This window comes from Hydra vulgaris, chromosome 14 (assembly GCF_038396675.1).
Source record: "Hydra vulgaris chromosome 14, alternate assembly HydraT2T_AEP".
NCBI classification, from domain to species: Eukaryota; Metazoa; Cnidaria; class Hydrozoa; order Anthoathecata; family Hydridae; genus Hydra; species Hydra vulgaris.
Window position 1 is genome coordinate 23,175,088 of NC_088933.1, and position 17,430 is coordinate 23,192,517.

General features: G+C 28.6%; 1 protein-coding gene across 1 annotated transcript in view; it reads left to right on the plus strand.

Annotated features, from left to right (window-relative positions):
* The first annotated feature begins 4,501 nt into the window (after positions 1–4,501).
* The window catches only part of LOC100206531 (dnaJ homolog subfamily C member 2), a 42,341-nt gene continuing 29,412 nt past the window's right edge, over positions 4,502–17,430 (plus strand). Inside the window, exons 1-3 of the mRNA XM_065818373.1 lie at positions 4,502–4,559; positions 7,622–7,707; positions 15,604–15,797. Coding sequence (XP_065674445.1) covers positions 7,647–7,707; positions 15,604–15,797 — 255 coding nt within the window. The 5' untranslated portion in view covers positions 4,502–4,559; positions 7,622–7,646. The remainder of the gene's footprint in view (positions 4,560–7,621; positions 7,708–15,603; positions 15,798–17,430) is intronic.

Genomic DNA, 17,430 nt, shown 5'->3' on the forward strand with positions numbered 1-17,430 from the left:
ACAAATAAATTAATAGTTATAACCCAAATAATGCATCCAATGGTCTAAATTACATTTCATAAATCCAGATAATATATTGTGTGAAATGTCATTCTTAAGGCTTAAGAATGACATTTAACACAATTTCGATACAAAGCTATTATTTATGGACGCTTAAGTTAGGCATCCATAAATAATAGCTTTGTATCGCAATTGGACTAGTATTATATTTACATAAATCTTTTAAAAATAGGCTATAAATATTTAAAGAAATGGTTTTTAGAATTGCCTTTTACACAATGGATCCTTTATAAAATTACCCCATACTTACTTATAGAAAACAATTGCATTATTTTTAGTATCAACTTGTTTTTTCAATGGTTTTGTTTCAATGTTACTTACCAAAAGACATTGAATAACATGCCTTAAAACTTAGTGACTTTAAAAAATAATAAATTTCTTTATCATAAAAATAAACACAAAATTCAACCCCTAGCAGGCCTAATAATTATAAATGAAGTAATTTTTTTCAAAACATAGCTTTAGTAGTAACTGTACCATATAAAAGTGGTTGTCCCAGCTCTTGTATCATGGTGCTCCTCTAATCACTATTAAATAAAGTCATTATTGTGCATGTTGTATATATAATGAAGTACATTATTATAATGAAGTTGATTTAAATAATTCAAAAGTTACAATAACATTTTTTTTTGTATAGTTGCAAATTTGTTTGTTCGTTATTTAGTAAACTTTCTAAAAAAACATAATAAATAATAAATTAGTACACTTTTTGAACTGAATATTTTTAAATCTGAATATTTAAGATTAACTTATTTAAAACTTTTTATATTCTCAGAGGTTGACAATTTTGGAAAACCTAAAACATAGGAGGATTATTAAATCTAACAAAAACTTTAAATAAAAAAAGTTGAATTGAAAAATTAAATTGAATTAAAAATATTTAGACATGCTTGTCTTTGTAAAAGCTTGTTTGATAATTTCTTTATTAGTTCAAAGCTTTGATTCTTATCTAAAGTTATGCTAATTTTAGTATTATATACCTTACATGTTGGTATTATATATATATATATATATATATATATATATATATATATATATATATATATATATATATATATATATATATATATATATATATATATATATACATACATACATACATACATATATATATATATTTATATATATATGCATAAATATATATATATATATATATATATATATATATATATATATATATATATATATAATATATTATATATTATTATATGTATTATATATTTATTATATATATAATATATTATATATATATATAATAATAATATATATAATATATGTTATATATATATATATATATATATATATATATACATATATATATAGACATACAGAGTCAGTCCTGACTTGTCTCCTGCTGAAAGAGAACTTGAGTAACAAATATGCAAAGGCAGCAGCATTCATAATGATAAACTACATAATGATAACCCTGAAGCACCCTTTCACTGGGGCATTTACGATGGAGCAATCATCAAGATCTGCGGTGCCCTTACTTCTCGCTCCACTCCAACTAACTAGCATTAATCTCAACACCAATTGCTTACCAACCGTCTGTACCACTAATATACGCTCAATCTGCAACAAAATTGAGATTTTTAATCAATTTCTCATAGATACCAACATTGACATTGCCTGTTTAACTGAAACCTGGCTTAACCCCAGTGGTAAGCAAATTATTCTTTCTCAAATCAATAATAATTACACTTGTATAAGCACTGAATGTCAAGATCGCATGGGTGGTGGTACTGTTATATTTATAAACAAAAAATACTCAGATAAAATAGAAAAAATAAAATTAACTACAGTCTACTCGTTTAACTTGGTGCCTAAACAAGAAATCGAACTAACAATTGCTTATGTGTACCCAAAATTACTCCCCGGGAACTCTTCTTGCCTAGTTATATGTGCCTATATCCCGGTTTGGTTTATAAGTGAGCAGCACAATGCATCTTATCAACTTGCACAACTCATTGAACCAGCCATAACTCGTTGCACAATCAGCAACAAACCACTAATTTTTCTTGCAGGGGATCTTAATGGGTGCCCTGCTGACTTTATTTGTCGTTCTCACCAACTCATTCATCTCAATACACACCCCACCAGAAAAACATCTATTCTTGACATCATCTTGACTAACGCCCCTAAATGCTATATGTCGAATACCCTAGCTAGTTTTGGTAATTCAGATCACCTTGTTGTAGTTAGTCAACCTCCTCTAAATCTCTATAAATCTACTCGTCCGGTTCCCCACAAGGTTCTTTTCTGGTCAGGTAGAATTGCTGACACTGTTGCACTGATACGATCTATCAATATTGAAATCTTAGTTGATTCACCATATGAAATACAAGTTGTTTGCAACAACTTTTGTCATTCTATACTCTCTGCCCAAGACATCTGCCAACCTCTATAATCAACAACGCTCATTAACCCTAAGCCTTGGATGACACCACTTATTCAAGGCCTTATAAAAGAGTGTCAACAACTTATTTTCTGCCGGTACCACAAACAGTGGAAAGCACTTGCAAATTGAATTAGTAAACTAATTACCAAAAGAAAAAGAATCTATAACAGGCGTTTTACTACTGGAAAAACAGATTTTTAGCGTGAAATCAGTCTTGCTGATAAAGATCAAATCACCACCCCTATCTCTGAGACACTAGCAAACCAATTAAATGATCATTTTCAAAATGTTTGGACTGGCAAGAAACAACCCAGCCTCTCATGCTTCATTAACCAAGAGGCAAACCCACTTACTACCCCTATTTTTACCCTTAATAACATTGCCAACCAACTCAGCAAACTCAGACAAGGTTCCTCAGGATCAGATGATCTCTCTCCGTTTTTACTCAAATCTGCTCGCTTTGAAATCGCCTCATCAATCTGCATCCTATTCAACCGCCTCATAGAAAACAGTTACCTACCTGACCAATGGAAACCAGCAAACATAACATCGATTCCAAAAATTTCTAACCCACACTCCTCTAATGACTATCGACCAATTGCCATTACATCCGCATTATGTAAAGTTTTTGAACATATTATTACCATAGTCATTGTCCATCAGACCAAGCACTTATGGGTCTCAAACAAACAGTTTGGTTTCCTTCCAGGCCGAAGTATGATGGACGCTATTATTCAAATTATAGAGACTGGAGTCATGCGAAAGATAACAACAAATCAATTTATGCAATATTCTTTGATTTCAAAAAAGCTTTTGATCTTGTCAGTCATGACAAGTTACTGTTAAAGTTAGTGAACATTCTACCTAGCTGGCTCACCTCTTGGATCGCAGGTTACTTATCTAACCGTCAACAAAGAATTAAAACAAATGATCACACCACTGACTGGAAATGTATCGAAGCAGGTGTACTTCAGGGTAGTGTTCTAGGTCCAATCCTGTTCATTCTATTTATATCTATATTCCACCTGAAACCATCCTCGAAAAATATGCTGATGGCATACTGACCTATATAATTGGTGATAAAGTTCCTACCAACCTACCTCAATCCATTGTTGATAGCGTCGCTCTTTGGTCTAAGGTAAACGGAATGAAACTTAATGGCCCAAAATGTAAAATCATAAGAATTATTCCTAGATGCTCCAAAATTCAAGCTTTACCATCCATTGTACGCAATAATACTGAACTTGAAATAGTCAGCAGCCACAAATACCTTGGAATCATGCTCAATGAGAATATTGATTGGGATGAACAATGGACAAAAGTTCACAACAATATAAAATCAGTACCATATCTGCTAAAATGTCTTAAGCAAATTAGACACACACTCAGCCAAACCTTTTACAGGTCTACCGATCTTGTGCTATTAGCCACTTGATATATAGTGCTCCTATTCTCACTTTGTGCAGTGCTACTGCAAAAAGAGAGGTACAAAATTTTCATAAAAATGCCCTGCAAGTTATTGGAATTGATGTAACCAATTCAAGCAGCTTCAATATTATTTTTGACATTGAAGAGTTACTTGACAGGATCTGTATTAATATGCTCAAAAAGATCCTTGCAGACCCATGCCATCCAATAACCACTAAATTAACTCAAACCAACAGCAGAAACCCTAATAGATTCCCGTATGCTCTTAACACCTCAAAAACTACTACTTACCAAAAAACTTTTATTCAAAAATACCTCCGTATCCTTTGTGATGGCATCAGTGACCTCTACCTCCCAAGCAATATTGGAAGCTCTACTGCCTTTTCAATGCATAAATAATATGTTCCTCCTCTGTATTCTTAGTAAACCATTAATATTAAAGGACAGATAAAGTTGTACAATTCATCACTTGTAATGCTATTCAATTTTAAATAAAGATTTATAAAATTAAAAAAAATATATATATATTTATATATATAAATTATTTTCTAATTGAAAATATTTTTTTACAACAATTACTGATTAATATTTTTTGCATAAACTATATCAAAAGACAAGTTTAAATATGCAGATTAGAAAAAGTTCTGGCAATTGGTAATCAGCTGGTAAACAGGTAATTAGCTTAATATGTAAGTAAAATCACCATTTTGTATGTAAAATACAAAGAGCATAATGCTTCTTTTATATATATATATATATATATATATATATATATATATATATATATATATATATATATATATATATATATATATATATATATATAAAATTCCTAACTGGTTGTCAGAAAGTTTTTCCGTTTTTTATTGACAAAAAGTAAAAATTAAAATGCAAGATGGAACTTTTTTTTTATTACTTGATAGACTGCCTGCCCTAACAAAAACCTCAGTTGATGTAGCAGCTCTCCCTTGCGAGTCAGGCTATAAGATAGTCGATGAAGCGGCACTCTGTTGCGAGTCAGACTATTTGTCAGTCAATGTAGCAGCACTCCGTTGTGAGTCAGGCTATAGGATAGTCCATGTAGCAACACTCCTCCCATGATTTACAGTAAAAATAAAAAAATTTTATTAAAAAAAAAATAAAAATAAAAACATTTTATTAAAAAAATAAAAATAAAAACATTGTTTATATTATTAAAAACATTCAGAATGTTTTAAAAACATTCAGTATGTTTTAAAAACATTCAGTATGCTTTTAAAAACATTCATTATGCTTTTAAAAACATTCTGATCAATTAAATTTGCATTTTTGCGGTTTTTTTAAAAAACAAATAATTTGTAATTAAATTAATGGTTTTAACTTTCTGACAACAAGCAAACGTTGGACAAAAGTCAAAAGTAATTAAAAGTGACGTATTTGTTGGCATAATCACTTTTTTCCTTCCGTACTCCCAAATGCAACAATCTATAGAGCTATATATATATATATATATATATATATATATATATATATATATATATATATATATATATATATATATATATATATATATATTTGTATATATATATATATATATATGTATATATATATATATATATATGTATATATATATATATATTCTAGATCATTATCAACAGCATTGACCAAATATGGTCAATGCTGTTGATAATGATCTAGAATAGACCCGTTTTGATCAGACTTTGATAAGAAGCTGTTATGCTGAACACATTTTATGTACAAAATGGCGATTTTACCTATGGGCATTTCCAAAAGGTCAAGCACAAAAACTCATATATGTTTTGTCTATTATTTTCATAATAATAAAACTGGCAATCTCCAATTTGCTCTCATTCAATTCTAACCTATATAAATATTTTATAAACAAAAAATGGTATTGTTAATAATGTTAACAAAGAATAAATCAAATTTGAAGCGGAATCACGCACAGAATAGAATAACTGAAATTTAAGTTACTAGATGAGTAAACTTTAATTCCTCAAAGAATATAAGTTTCAGTGTTATATATATATATATATATATATATATATATATATATATATATATATATATATATATATATATATATATATATATATATATATATATATATATACAACCCTCGGAATCAGAAAAAATGAGGTCAGCAGTTATTTGCCGACCTCATTCTTTTAGAGGTCGGCATCAGGTCAGCAAATAAAATTTAATACAAATGTCTTACCATAAAACATATAAACGAGGTCGGCAATTTTTTCCCGACCTCAAAGACTTCTAGGTGGGCAGTTAGGTCGGCATTGCCGAATGCCGACCCTAATTCCGAGGGCTATATATATATATATATACATATATATATATATATATATATATATATATATATATATTTTTTTTTTTTTCTTAATTTCATGTAGATAATTTTAAAAAAATAAATTGCTTTTGAGTATTTTAAGTGAAATATTATGCTTCTACGACTCATATTTAATATATTTTTAATAAGAAATGACAGTTATCAATTATTTCTTGCTAAAGTATAGTGTTTTAAAAATTGTTGTATATTTTCAAACTGTAGCGATATTATTATGCTGAAAAATAAAATGAACAATTTATAGGTATTTAATTTGTTCAGGTAGCCTAAAATATGATAAAAATATTTTTGCTATAAATGTTTTTTAAGAAAATCATAATAGTATGCATATTGCTTTAAGCCCCTGCTTTTAATTGCTAAAACAAAGAAAAATAAAAAAATTGCTCACAGAAATGGAAATCCTCCTATGCCTTAAGCCATTTACATTATGCTAAAATTCTTATCAATTGGAATATTTAAATTGTTTTTTGACATTGCTTAAGCAGCAGTTATTTAGAAAACATTAATTATTTTAAAAAACATTTTCACCGCAATTGCGAAATAATTTTTTTTTTTAATAAAAACTGTTAAATAAATTTTTTTTATGCTTAAAAATACCCAAACTCAGATTCAGTCTGAGTTTAAAAAATTTTAAGATTAAACTTTTTAACTTATTTATTTTAAAGTTTAAATTTTTAATCATTTAATCAGTTTATTTAATTTAATCAATTTTTAATCATTTAATCAATTTAATTAATTTAATCTTTTTTTTTTTAAACTTTTCATCATTTTTCATTTAAAGTTTTTTAGTTACACAACTTTAAATTTAATATAGTTTTAAGATTAAAAGTTTTAATTTAATTTTGAAGGAATGTAAATTTCTATTTACATTACATAAAAAAGTGAGTCTCTCCATGAGAGATTAAAATGTGGGAAAATAATCTAAAAACTTTTTTTTTTAAATAAGAAACAGAAAAGCGTTTTTTTGTAAGAAAAACTTTTCACAAATGGAGTTAAAGTATTTTTTTTCTGAATAATTTAATTTTTATGATTTAATTACGATGTGGTACTTTAAAAAGCTCTATTGATGCAATTTACCTTTTAACGATGTAAATATGTAAGCTTTGTTGAATTACATTTATATGTGTTATGCTTTTCCGTTCCACAACGAAATCTCATAACAAGGCCTGATATATATATATATATATATATATATATATATATAAATATATATATATTTATATATATATATATATATATATATATATAAACACACGTTTATTGTATATATATATATATATATATATATATATATATATATATATATATATATATATATATATATATATATATATATATATATATATATATATATATATATATATATATATATATAGTTTTTAGAAATCTCTTAAATTATATATGATGTATATTCCTTGTGCTGAAAATGATGACAAGACCGAAGTGTTTCATAAATGCTCAAGTATGTTACTTTAATCATTTTTTTTTTAATACAAACTTTTTTATAATGTAAATATAAATGGTATATAAAAAGACCTTATGGTAGGACAATAGTTTTATTGTAAACTAGTTAATAGATTTATTAAAAATTATCTATATAATAATACTGAACTTAATAGTAGTAGTAGTAGTAGTAGTAGTAGTAGCAGTAGCAGTAGCAGTAGTAGTAGTAGTAGTAGTAGTAGTAGTAGTAGTAGTAGTAGTAGTAGTAGTAGTAGTAGTAGTGCCCTTTGGAGCCAGTTTGACACAGAACTCTTGGCAGTCATTGCAACCAAGGTAATGGCGAGAAAGAGTTGCAGCAGCTTCATTTTATATGTGAATGTGAACGAAAGTGTATGCAAATATTTAATGTATGTAAACTTTAAGTTATGTAATGTTAAAACATACTAAAACATATATCAAGTTTTACAGTTTGACTTTCACTTGAAAACTGCATTGTGTCAACCTCTCCTTCGCTTCCAACAAGGCTGCAAGCAGCCACTAATTAAAGTTGGAAGTTACTGTAAGAGAAAAGATAAAGGTTTTAGAGCAAGATAACGATTGACTGACGATTTAAAAGATTGCGAATTATATGAATCAGGAAAGCAAGATGAAGGAAGCGAATTCCAAAGAACTGATGTTCGAGGAAAAAAACTAGACGAATAAGCGTTTTGGAGCACTTAGGAACAGTCACAGAAAAAGGATGACACTTAATTGAATGACAAGTAACACGAGAATGAATTTTAGTAGATGGCACAAGAGACGCTAGCTCTTTAGAGCAGCGCCCATTATAGTATTTGTAGAAAAGAGAAAGAGAAGCAACATTACGACGATGTGATAATGGTTGGAGGTTGGCTGCAAGAGCAGGTCCAACTATGTTTACAATGCGTTTTTGCACCTTGTCTAAAAGAGAAAGGACATCATTAGAAGATCCGCCCCAGATATGGCAACAGTATTCCATACAAGGCCGGATTTGAGATTTATAAAAATAGAGAACAGAATCCAGAGTAAGAAAGTGGCGAGCTCGATAAAGAGATGCAACCTTAGCAGATGCTAATTTTGCAACGGATTTGATATATGGTTTCCAAGAAAGATTGGAAGTAAGAGTTAATCCTAGAAGATGAAGAGTAGGTGACTCATCGAGTACATCAGCGTTCATAAATATAGGAAGATCTAAATTATTGCGATAACGATTGGCTGAAAAAAATTGAGTTTTATCTGAATTAAAGTTCACCAGCCACTGTGAGCCGCATGCTGTAGCATAAGTGAGATCCTTTTAAAGCTCAGATGCCCCCTTCAAGCATTCAGAGAGTGTTGGCTTCTTATCACGATAAGAATAAATGGTAGTATCATCTGCAAACAATGCCACCTTAGATGTGAGAATATCTGGAAGATCGTTAATGTAAATTAAAAAGAGTATAGGGCCAAGGATAGAACCTTGAGGAACCCCTGAAGTTACAGAATAAGAAGAAGAGTGTTGTCCATCGAGGACAACTTTATGCTACGATTGGAAAGGAAGGATTCAATGATCTTAAAGATGTTGCTGGATACACCATAAGAAGAAAGCTTATGGAGAAGACCAGCATGCCAAACTTTATCAAACGCTTTTGAAATGTCAAGAGCGATGGCCTTAACCTCTCCACCTTCATCTAATGCACGATAAAACCTGTCAGTTATTACTGTTAGCAAATCAGCTGTAGAACGAGAAGATCGAAATCCATATTGATGGTCAGAAAGTGATTAGATTCAAGATGAGAAATTAAGTGTTTGTTAATTAAAGATTCAAAAACTTTGCTTATGATAGGAAGAAGACTTATGGGACGGTAGTTAGACGAATCAGATCGCTCCCCAGAATTTTTGAAGATAGGGATAACAGATGCGGCTTTCCAGCAGGCTGGAAAACAAGACTCTGATAAGCACTTGTTGAATAGTTTTGAGAGTATAGACGACAGCTCCGGAGAACACTTCTGCAAGACAATAACAGGTATGTTGTCTGGGCCACAAGCTGTAGAAGAGTCTAGGCAGGAGATCACTTTAGAAACAGATGCTGGAGTGATATGAATGTCAAGCAATGGATCAACCTGTTTGTTGGCAATATCAGGTAGAATGCAATTAGTGGAATCAAGAGATGATATTGATGAAAAGTTTTTAGCAAACAGTTCGGCTTTGTCTTTAGGTGAGGTGACAAAGTCTGAACCATACAAGAGAGGTGGAATTATAGATTTGCCCTTATTATTGATATTATTAAACATTCTCCAGAAGTCACGAGAGCCTAATTTTTGAGATGAGATACGAGATTTCATGACCTGAGAATAGCGGGTTTTGGCGTTAGACAAAACCTTTTTACAGTTGTTTCTAGCAGTAATAAACAGACGTCTGTTTTCTGGAGAATTGTTTTGCTGATAAATATGGAAGTAACGGTTTCGATTGGCAATCGCAGCAGCACAGTGTGAGGAAAACCATGGAGGAGAGTGAGGCTTGACCTGGAATCGTCGAGAGGGAATAAAAGATTCCATGCCAGCCTGAATCCACGAAGTTATGTAAGAAGCACATTTGTCTACAGGAAGTTGAAAGATTTCTACCCAAGGGCCATCACGAAGAAAATCACGGAAAGAATCCCAGTCAGCTTTACTGTAGTTGTAAGAGGTTCGATAATAGGGGTATTCAGGTGATGAAGAAGAATGAGATATTAGTTTTAAAGAGATCAAACTGTGATCAGAAGCACCTAAGGGTGAGTGTGGAGAAACTGAGCACTGACTAGGATCAGAAACAAGACATAAGTCAATTAGAGCAGGTAAATGATTAGGGTTGTCAGGAAAGCGAGTTGGAAAGTTGACTATTTGAGTTAGGGATTGAGAAAGGCAAAAGTTGTGGGCTTTAATGCCTGCAGAGTCACTGACACTAGAGCCAAGCCATTCAGAGTGGTGAGCATTAAAGTCACCGACAACAACTATATTAGCTGATGGATAAAGAAAGAGGGCTTGGTCAATATGATCAGAAATAACATCAAAAAGAGTGCAGTCTTGAGATGAAGGAGAGCGATATAGAACAAAGAGAAAGGCAATAGAGTGAAGTGATGCTAAACGAAAGCACATGAAAGAATAGTCTGTGGATTCAAACCTAGTTTCACGACAAACAGGTGAATTCTTACGAATGTAAATGCCCAGGCCAAGCATGTGACTATTAGAGTCTTTACGAATCAGAGGAAGATAACCATCAACACTAAGATCACAAGATGAGACAGCTGAACTCAAATTAGTCTCACAAAGAGCAAGTAGGTCTGGTGAACTTTGCAAGAGATAAGACTCAACAGAAGAAAAGTTACTTCGAAGACCACGAATATTAGTTAATGATAGGTTTAGAGAACTTGGTGATGATGATGGTTTTTTGTGTTTTATAGTTTTTGGTACTTTATTCATTTTTAAATTAGTTTGAAGAACTTGACTCAAAGCATAGATAGTACTCATAACACCGTTTAATAGCCCAAGCAATTGCCTCATTACTACTAATAAACCCTAAGCCGTAACAAAGGGCTCCAAATGTGGCCTCCGCAATGCACACCAAAAGTACAAACAGGGACACCATCCATGCGCGACATGGCACTGTTAATACTTTGATATTTTGCAGCTGTTGATGGAATCAGCCTCTCTGAGAGCTACCACAGAGTTCGGGAAACCTGACTACCAGCCGGCCTCAGAACCTTAAAACTGAGTTTTAGAGCTGTACCCTCATAAGGAGATAATAGAATGAGTTGCCTAGTCATAAAAACAGTGACACAAGCAAACCCATGCATTGAGTCAAGAAGATCCAGCATTCAACATCCTAAACTGGAAACAATGTATTAAAAATACATCTGCGCCAGCCTAATAGATGAAGAAGGGGTGCAAGGCTGGTCAACAGATAGAATCTGTTTACCCCTAATATGTAACGATATTATACACTTAAACAAACGAAAAGATTTTTCAAAAAAGTAAAAATTCTAAAATCAAAAAATGGAGGGGGGAAATTTGTTGCGTATGTGTCATGATTGAGATACTTATTTTATTTTAGTTTTACATTTCAAGTTTTTTTACAACTAAGTTAAGTTTGTGCAAGGAAAATGAGTATACAACATGTTTATATATAGTATATAAAATCTATAGAACTATAAAGTTGTTTTGTTATGGCATTTTAAATAACAAAAGTTAAAAAAAAAGCAACCTGATGATTTAAACTTGCCACGCGGCAACCTCAAGTTTTTTTTAAATAATAAGGTTTAAAAAGTATGTTTTTAATAAGAACATAATTGAAAATTTAATTTTATATTTAAAATAAACTATTTTATTAAATTTATTATTTTTAAAAATAATTAAAAGTTAAAATTATTTAATATTGATATAATAAGGAAATTTAGAGTTTTACAGCTATTTTACCTCACCCCTGTTAAACATTCAAAACCAAGTGCGCAACAATGACAGAATTTAGATAACCATCAAAATAGTATACTCCATTGTTTTTTGGCTTAACTTTTAGATTAGGGATCGTCCATAAATTATGCAATGCTAAATTTTCCCTCGCAGAGTCATAAGTTAAATAAAAAATCAAAATAGTTTTATGAAAGTATATACCTAAAGGAACTTAAGATCTCCTTTTTTTTTAGAAATAAGTTTAGCATTGCGTAGTTTATGGACAATCCCTTAGCGTTTATATGGAACAATCGTGTATGATATATCTATAAAAATGAGAAAACTTTTGAATTTTATTTTAATTAGAAAACTTTTTTGCTATACTATTATTTTTTTGCTACAATTATTGCCATAATTATTATAGATATATACTAAAATAAAAATTTTGCTATAAATATAGCAAGATTGAAAAATATTCAAAAATTATTAGGGAAGGTCTTTAATCCCCCAAAATGACACTGATGACAGAGCTTTAAACCACTGAGCTATCAATGATATCAAAACAAACCTAATTATAAATCTCTTATAAGCTTAGGTATGCGGAAAAGATGCGCATGTTAATTTTTTTGCTCTTAAAGCAATTTTTCATGATGAATTATTTTTTGTAAAAATATTGAAGTAAACAAGTAATAGAAATGATTGGCGTGGAATAGATAAGTATAAAAATGTTAGGTGGAGTAAATACCCATATTTTATGGGTCCGGAAAGCTAGGATATATATTTAAGGAAAAAGTATAGAAAAGATCAGTGTGGAGTAGACTTACAAAGACCTGTATTTTTACAGGTCAGATCAACTAATATTAATAAGAGTAAACTTAGTAGTGTTTTAATTGAAATTTTAAATAAAACTTATTTTTCAAGCTGATTTCATAAGTCACACAGTAGATAACTTTTTTTCGTTTTTATTTTTAAACCATTAAAGAAGTTGTGCATTTCTTAATAATATATATATATATATAGTATTTTTGGTCTAATTTGAATTTTTTTATGGAGGTAAAATATTTGTATTTTGTTTTTAATTTTTCATTTAATAATATAATAAAACTTGATGTTTTTTCTTGGTTTATCATTGGTTATGATTGGTAGACCAACTTTGCAAGTACAATTACACCTAATATATTCATAAAGTTATCATCAGAGGGTAGTTATAAGGTCTAAAATCATTATTATAAATATTATTATCATGTAATCAGTCAGGAATGAACCCAGGCCTGTTTTAGTATTGCTGGAGCGGTATGGGCGCCCAAAAAAAAGCGCCTAAAAGTTGTTTTTTAATTCTTCTTTAGAAAAAATATTAAAAACATTTTCTGTTTTAAATGCAGTAGTATATAAATAATTTTCTGTTTATTTTAGCTACCTTAAGGACCATAAAATGAATTAAAAAGAAATTGCTTTTTTACGTAATTACATGACGTAACTGTTCTTCGGTAACTAACCGAACGTTAGTTTTTAAAAAATGAATGTCGTTACGAAACTTAATTTTAGAAACTTGTTGCAAAATTTTATAACAATGGGATGTATAAAAATTTGCTTTCTTGAAAGATAGAATGACTTAATAAAATCCATTTAGACTGAAGCTTTTGTTTTTTGGCAATAAAGAGTAAACTGTTATAACTGTTGATAATAAATGAACAAAAGTAAAAAACTTCAGTCTTAATACCTATCACGCAAATTTGTAATAATGCAGGAAATAATGCAGTAGTGGCGTAGTGGTAAAGCACTCGCTTTTTAAGCAAGAGGTACCAATTTTGATCCCCACAACGTCCCTGGTTTGTCAAGGTTTGTGTTTCGTAGTTAAAGAGTTGAGAGAGGGTTATAACCACTACAAAGTAGCCTCCTCATCTGTAGTGGCCTTCTCGGCCTTGAGGAGGTGAATAACAAAAAAAAAAAAAAAAATTTAATGTTTGAATGAATGAACTTTTGATCTTTAGGTTGCTATTTTAGTTTACATGAGGAAAGTAAAAAAAGGAAACATAATTTTTTTCAGAAAGTTTTGTTTCTTTTCCGTATTCTTTTTGACTTTTGAAATAATAAAAATAATGATTACAATAACTTAATAAAAGTTTTAGTAAGATCTGTTTAAAATAACCCATTGTAAATCTAATTTATTTATTAAACATTATTTTTAAGATATAATATGTTTTTTAATAAAAAGAAAGTATAACATTTTTAAAATTATGTTTACCGTAATTATCTCTTCTTTATTTATCTTTAATTTAAAAGGTGCCTTAAAATCACTTTAAAAATTATTAACCTTCATTAAAAGTTAAATGAACAGATTTGCTAATACTTAAATCAAATTTAATGCTTATGTTTTTAATTCGAATACAAGATGTAAAAATATTTTGTTAATTTTACAAATATTACGTGATTTAATATTATGTAAAGTAAATACTGATTAAAAATTGTTTAAAGTATTTAAACATTTAACTACTAATTATTTAAAACATTAATAGCAACTAAAATTAAATTTACTAAAATATTGTTAATAAATGTTTAAAATACTTTAAACAATTTTCAATAATTCTTTACTATTAGTATGGTATTTGCAACAAAAGCGTTTATTAAAGACTTATGTAAAATAGCTTTGTTATCGTATATAAAGTAACATCGTCCACCGGTAAATTCATGTATTCAAAAAAATGCCTTTGAATCAACTGCTTATCTTAGGATAAAACTAAACAAGATAAACACAAATGATTAAAATGATGATTGAAAAAATGATGATTAAAAATCATTGTCGCGGCACCACTATGGGAGAAGGAGGAGGGGGATTTAAAAATATCCCAATGTTGCTGGAAAAAAGCAGTATCCCCAAATAAACTCTGGGTTCTTCACTGTCATTATTATGTAAAATTGTTATTACATAGAATTATTATTGTGTAAAATTATTATTAAAAAAATTATATGACGTATTTATAAATATATTTATTTATAAAGTTATAATCAGTCATACAAAATCATGTCAGAGATTTAGATTTCTTTTTAATGTTCATAATAATTAAGTTTTATACTTGTGTAAAAAAACAAAACAAGATGACTTGCAAAAGCCACAAAAATTGAAGCCTGGAATCGAAAAAAATCTAAACATTTGCTTTTTGTCACATTTATGGTAAGGGATCATCCATAAATTACGCAAAGCTAAATTTATTTAAAAAACAGAAGTAAAATATTTTAAGGTCTTTACGCTTTAATCTTTTTCATTAAACTTAATTTTTTTTTTTTTAATTCTTTTAATTATACTACTTAAACTAAATAAAACTAGATAAAGCAACGGATTAATAGATATAAATTTATTTTTTGAATATTTTAAAACATGCTTTTAGCAAAAAACATTGGTTAATATTTTTGTAGATATTTATATTTTTTGAAATACTTTAGCAAATTTAATATATATTCCTTATACACATTTTTGTATGTATAATAACTTTTAGATTTAAAATCCGTTCCTTTTGAACCAGTTGGTCGGTGGTTTGAAGGTTGCTTGAAAAGACAACGTTCTGAGAAATCAGCTTCAATAATTGAAGAGGTTGTTGATCAGCAAGACGACCTAGATTGTTTTGAAGAAAAAGAATTAAGTGCTGACGACAAAGCTTTTTTATTAAGCCTTGATGCTAGTGAATGGAAGGTAATTGTATTGTATTAACTTATCAAAATTATATTGTATCAATTCATCAAAGTTTATCTAAAGGAAATTATATGATCTAAAAGTATAGTCTACTGGAATAATGATAAAATCTGAATACATAAAATGTTGAATCATATGCAGAGTAATAGACAAAAAAAAAATGTTTTTAAATATTTGCAAGTAAATGTTTACATATTAAAAACTGTTTTGATTTAATTAAAAAGCTCCATTTTTTAACACTAAGATAACTTTGTCTATAAAATAAAAATTAAAGCATAACGTTTCAGAATTATATTAATCACATCATAGAAAGAAGTTGTTAATTTTTATCTATTTTTTCTTTTAAAATTCATACTAAACTAAATAGTTTTAGTTCAGTGTAGATTTGTACAATTTAATTTAGTGCTATGTTAACTGTCTACAATGATTACAGTGACTTTTAAGTAGGAGTGTAGCAAAAACAATAAATAAAAAATTTAGAACTTGCTGTTTGTAATTTGATACAAAAACTATAGAACTTCAAGGATCTTAGTCATAAGACTTTTAAAAGATAACACCAGATACAAATACAATGCATGCTTAAAGCAAAAGCTGAAGCACAACTTGCAATATTTTAACACATGTATACAAGTTATAATTTATTTATAAATGCTTATGTAAACTTTAAAATAATGTCACACATTGATGCAGTGAAAACCATGGAAAATGATTAAAAAATAATCATTTTCAAATAAAGTTGGGAGGTTTACGAGCTCTTCCTATGCTTACTCACAATTAGATTGAAATTTAATATAAACCATTTCCTTAATTTAACATAAAGCATATCTTATTTAAAAATTTAAATTAGAATTTTTAAATTAGATTTAAATTAGTTTTAAATTAGAAATTAGTTCATTGATAATTAAAATAATAATAAAAAAGATCTATTTTAAGATAAGTCATTAGAGTTTTTATTTTGTTTTGTTGTAAAATAACTATAAAAAGTTTAAATTAGTTTTTATATATTTTTTAACTCCTCTGTCTTTAATTTTGTATACATATCTGCAAAAGAGTTACAAGCATTTAATTTATAAAAAAATATTGAATAAGAATTTAATAAGATATATAAGTATTTTATATCTTATTTCACGATTTCTTTTATTTAAAGTACTTGATCATTGCTAAATTCCTTCAGACTGTTGTAATTAGGGGTTGTTTTTTAATAGTTATATTGTGCTTTATCATGCTTTATTTTTCTAGTTTAATCTGATGATTTATAAAATGAATTAAAATGTTAAAGTTTAAATAATAGTTTTTTAATAATAAAAATAATAGTAGTAATATGGTTTTATAATAAGATTTTATATCATAATTCAAGATCAATATATATACTTTTTATTGATTAACAGCTATTAAGTTTATTGAGAAATTACAGCATTTCCAGATATCGCAATTTGCGATCACTTAATTCAAGCCCTGAAAAAGAAACACAATGCAAAATAATATTTATAAAATAAAAAATCATTTTAATAAAAAAGTGATCTAAATTTATATTTAAATAGAGTTTAAAAAATTTGTTCAAATGCAACGTTCTTTTCAACAGTTTTTTTAAAAAAAACGTTATGATTTTTGAATATATTTATTCAATGTCAGA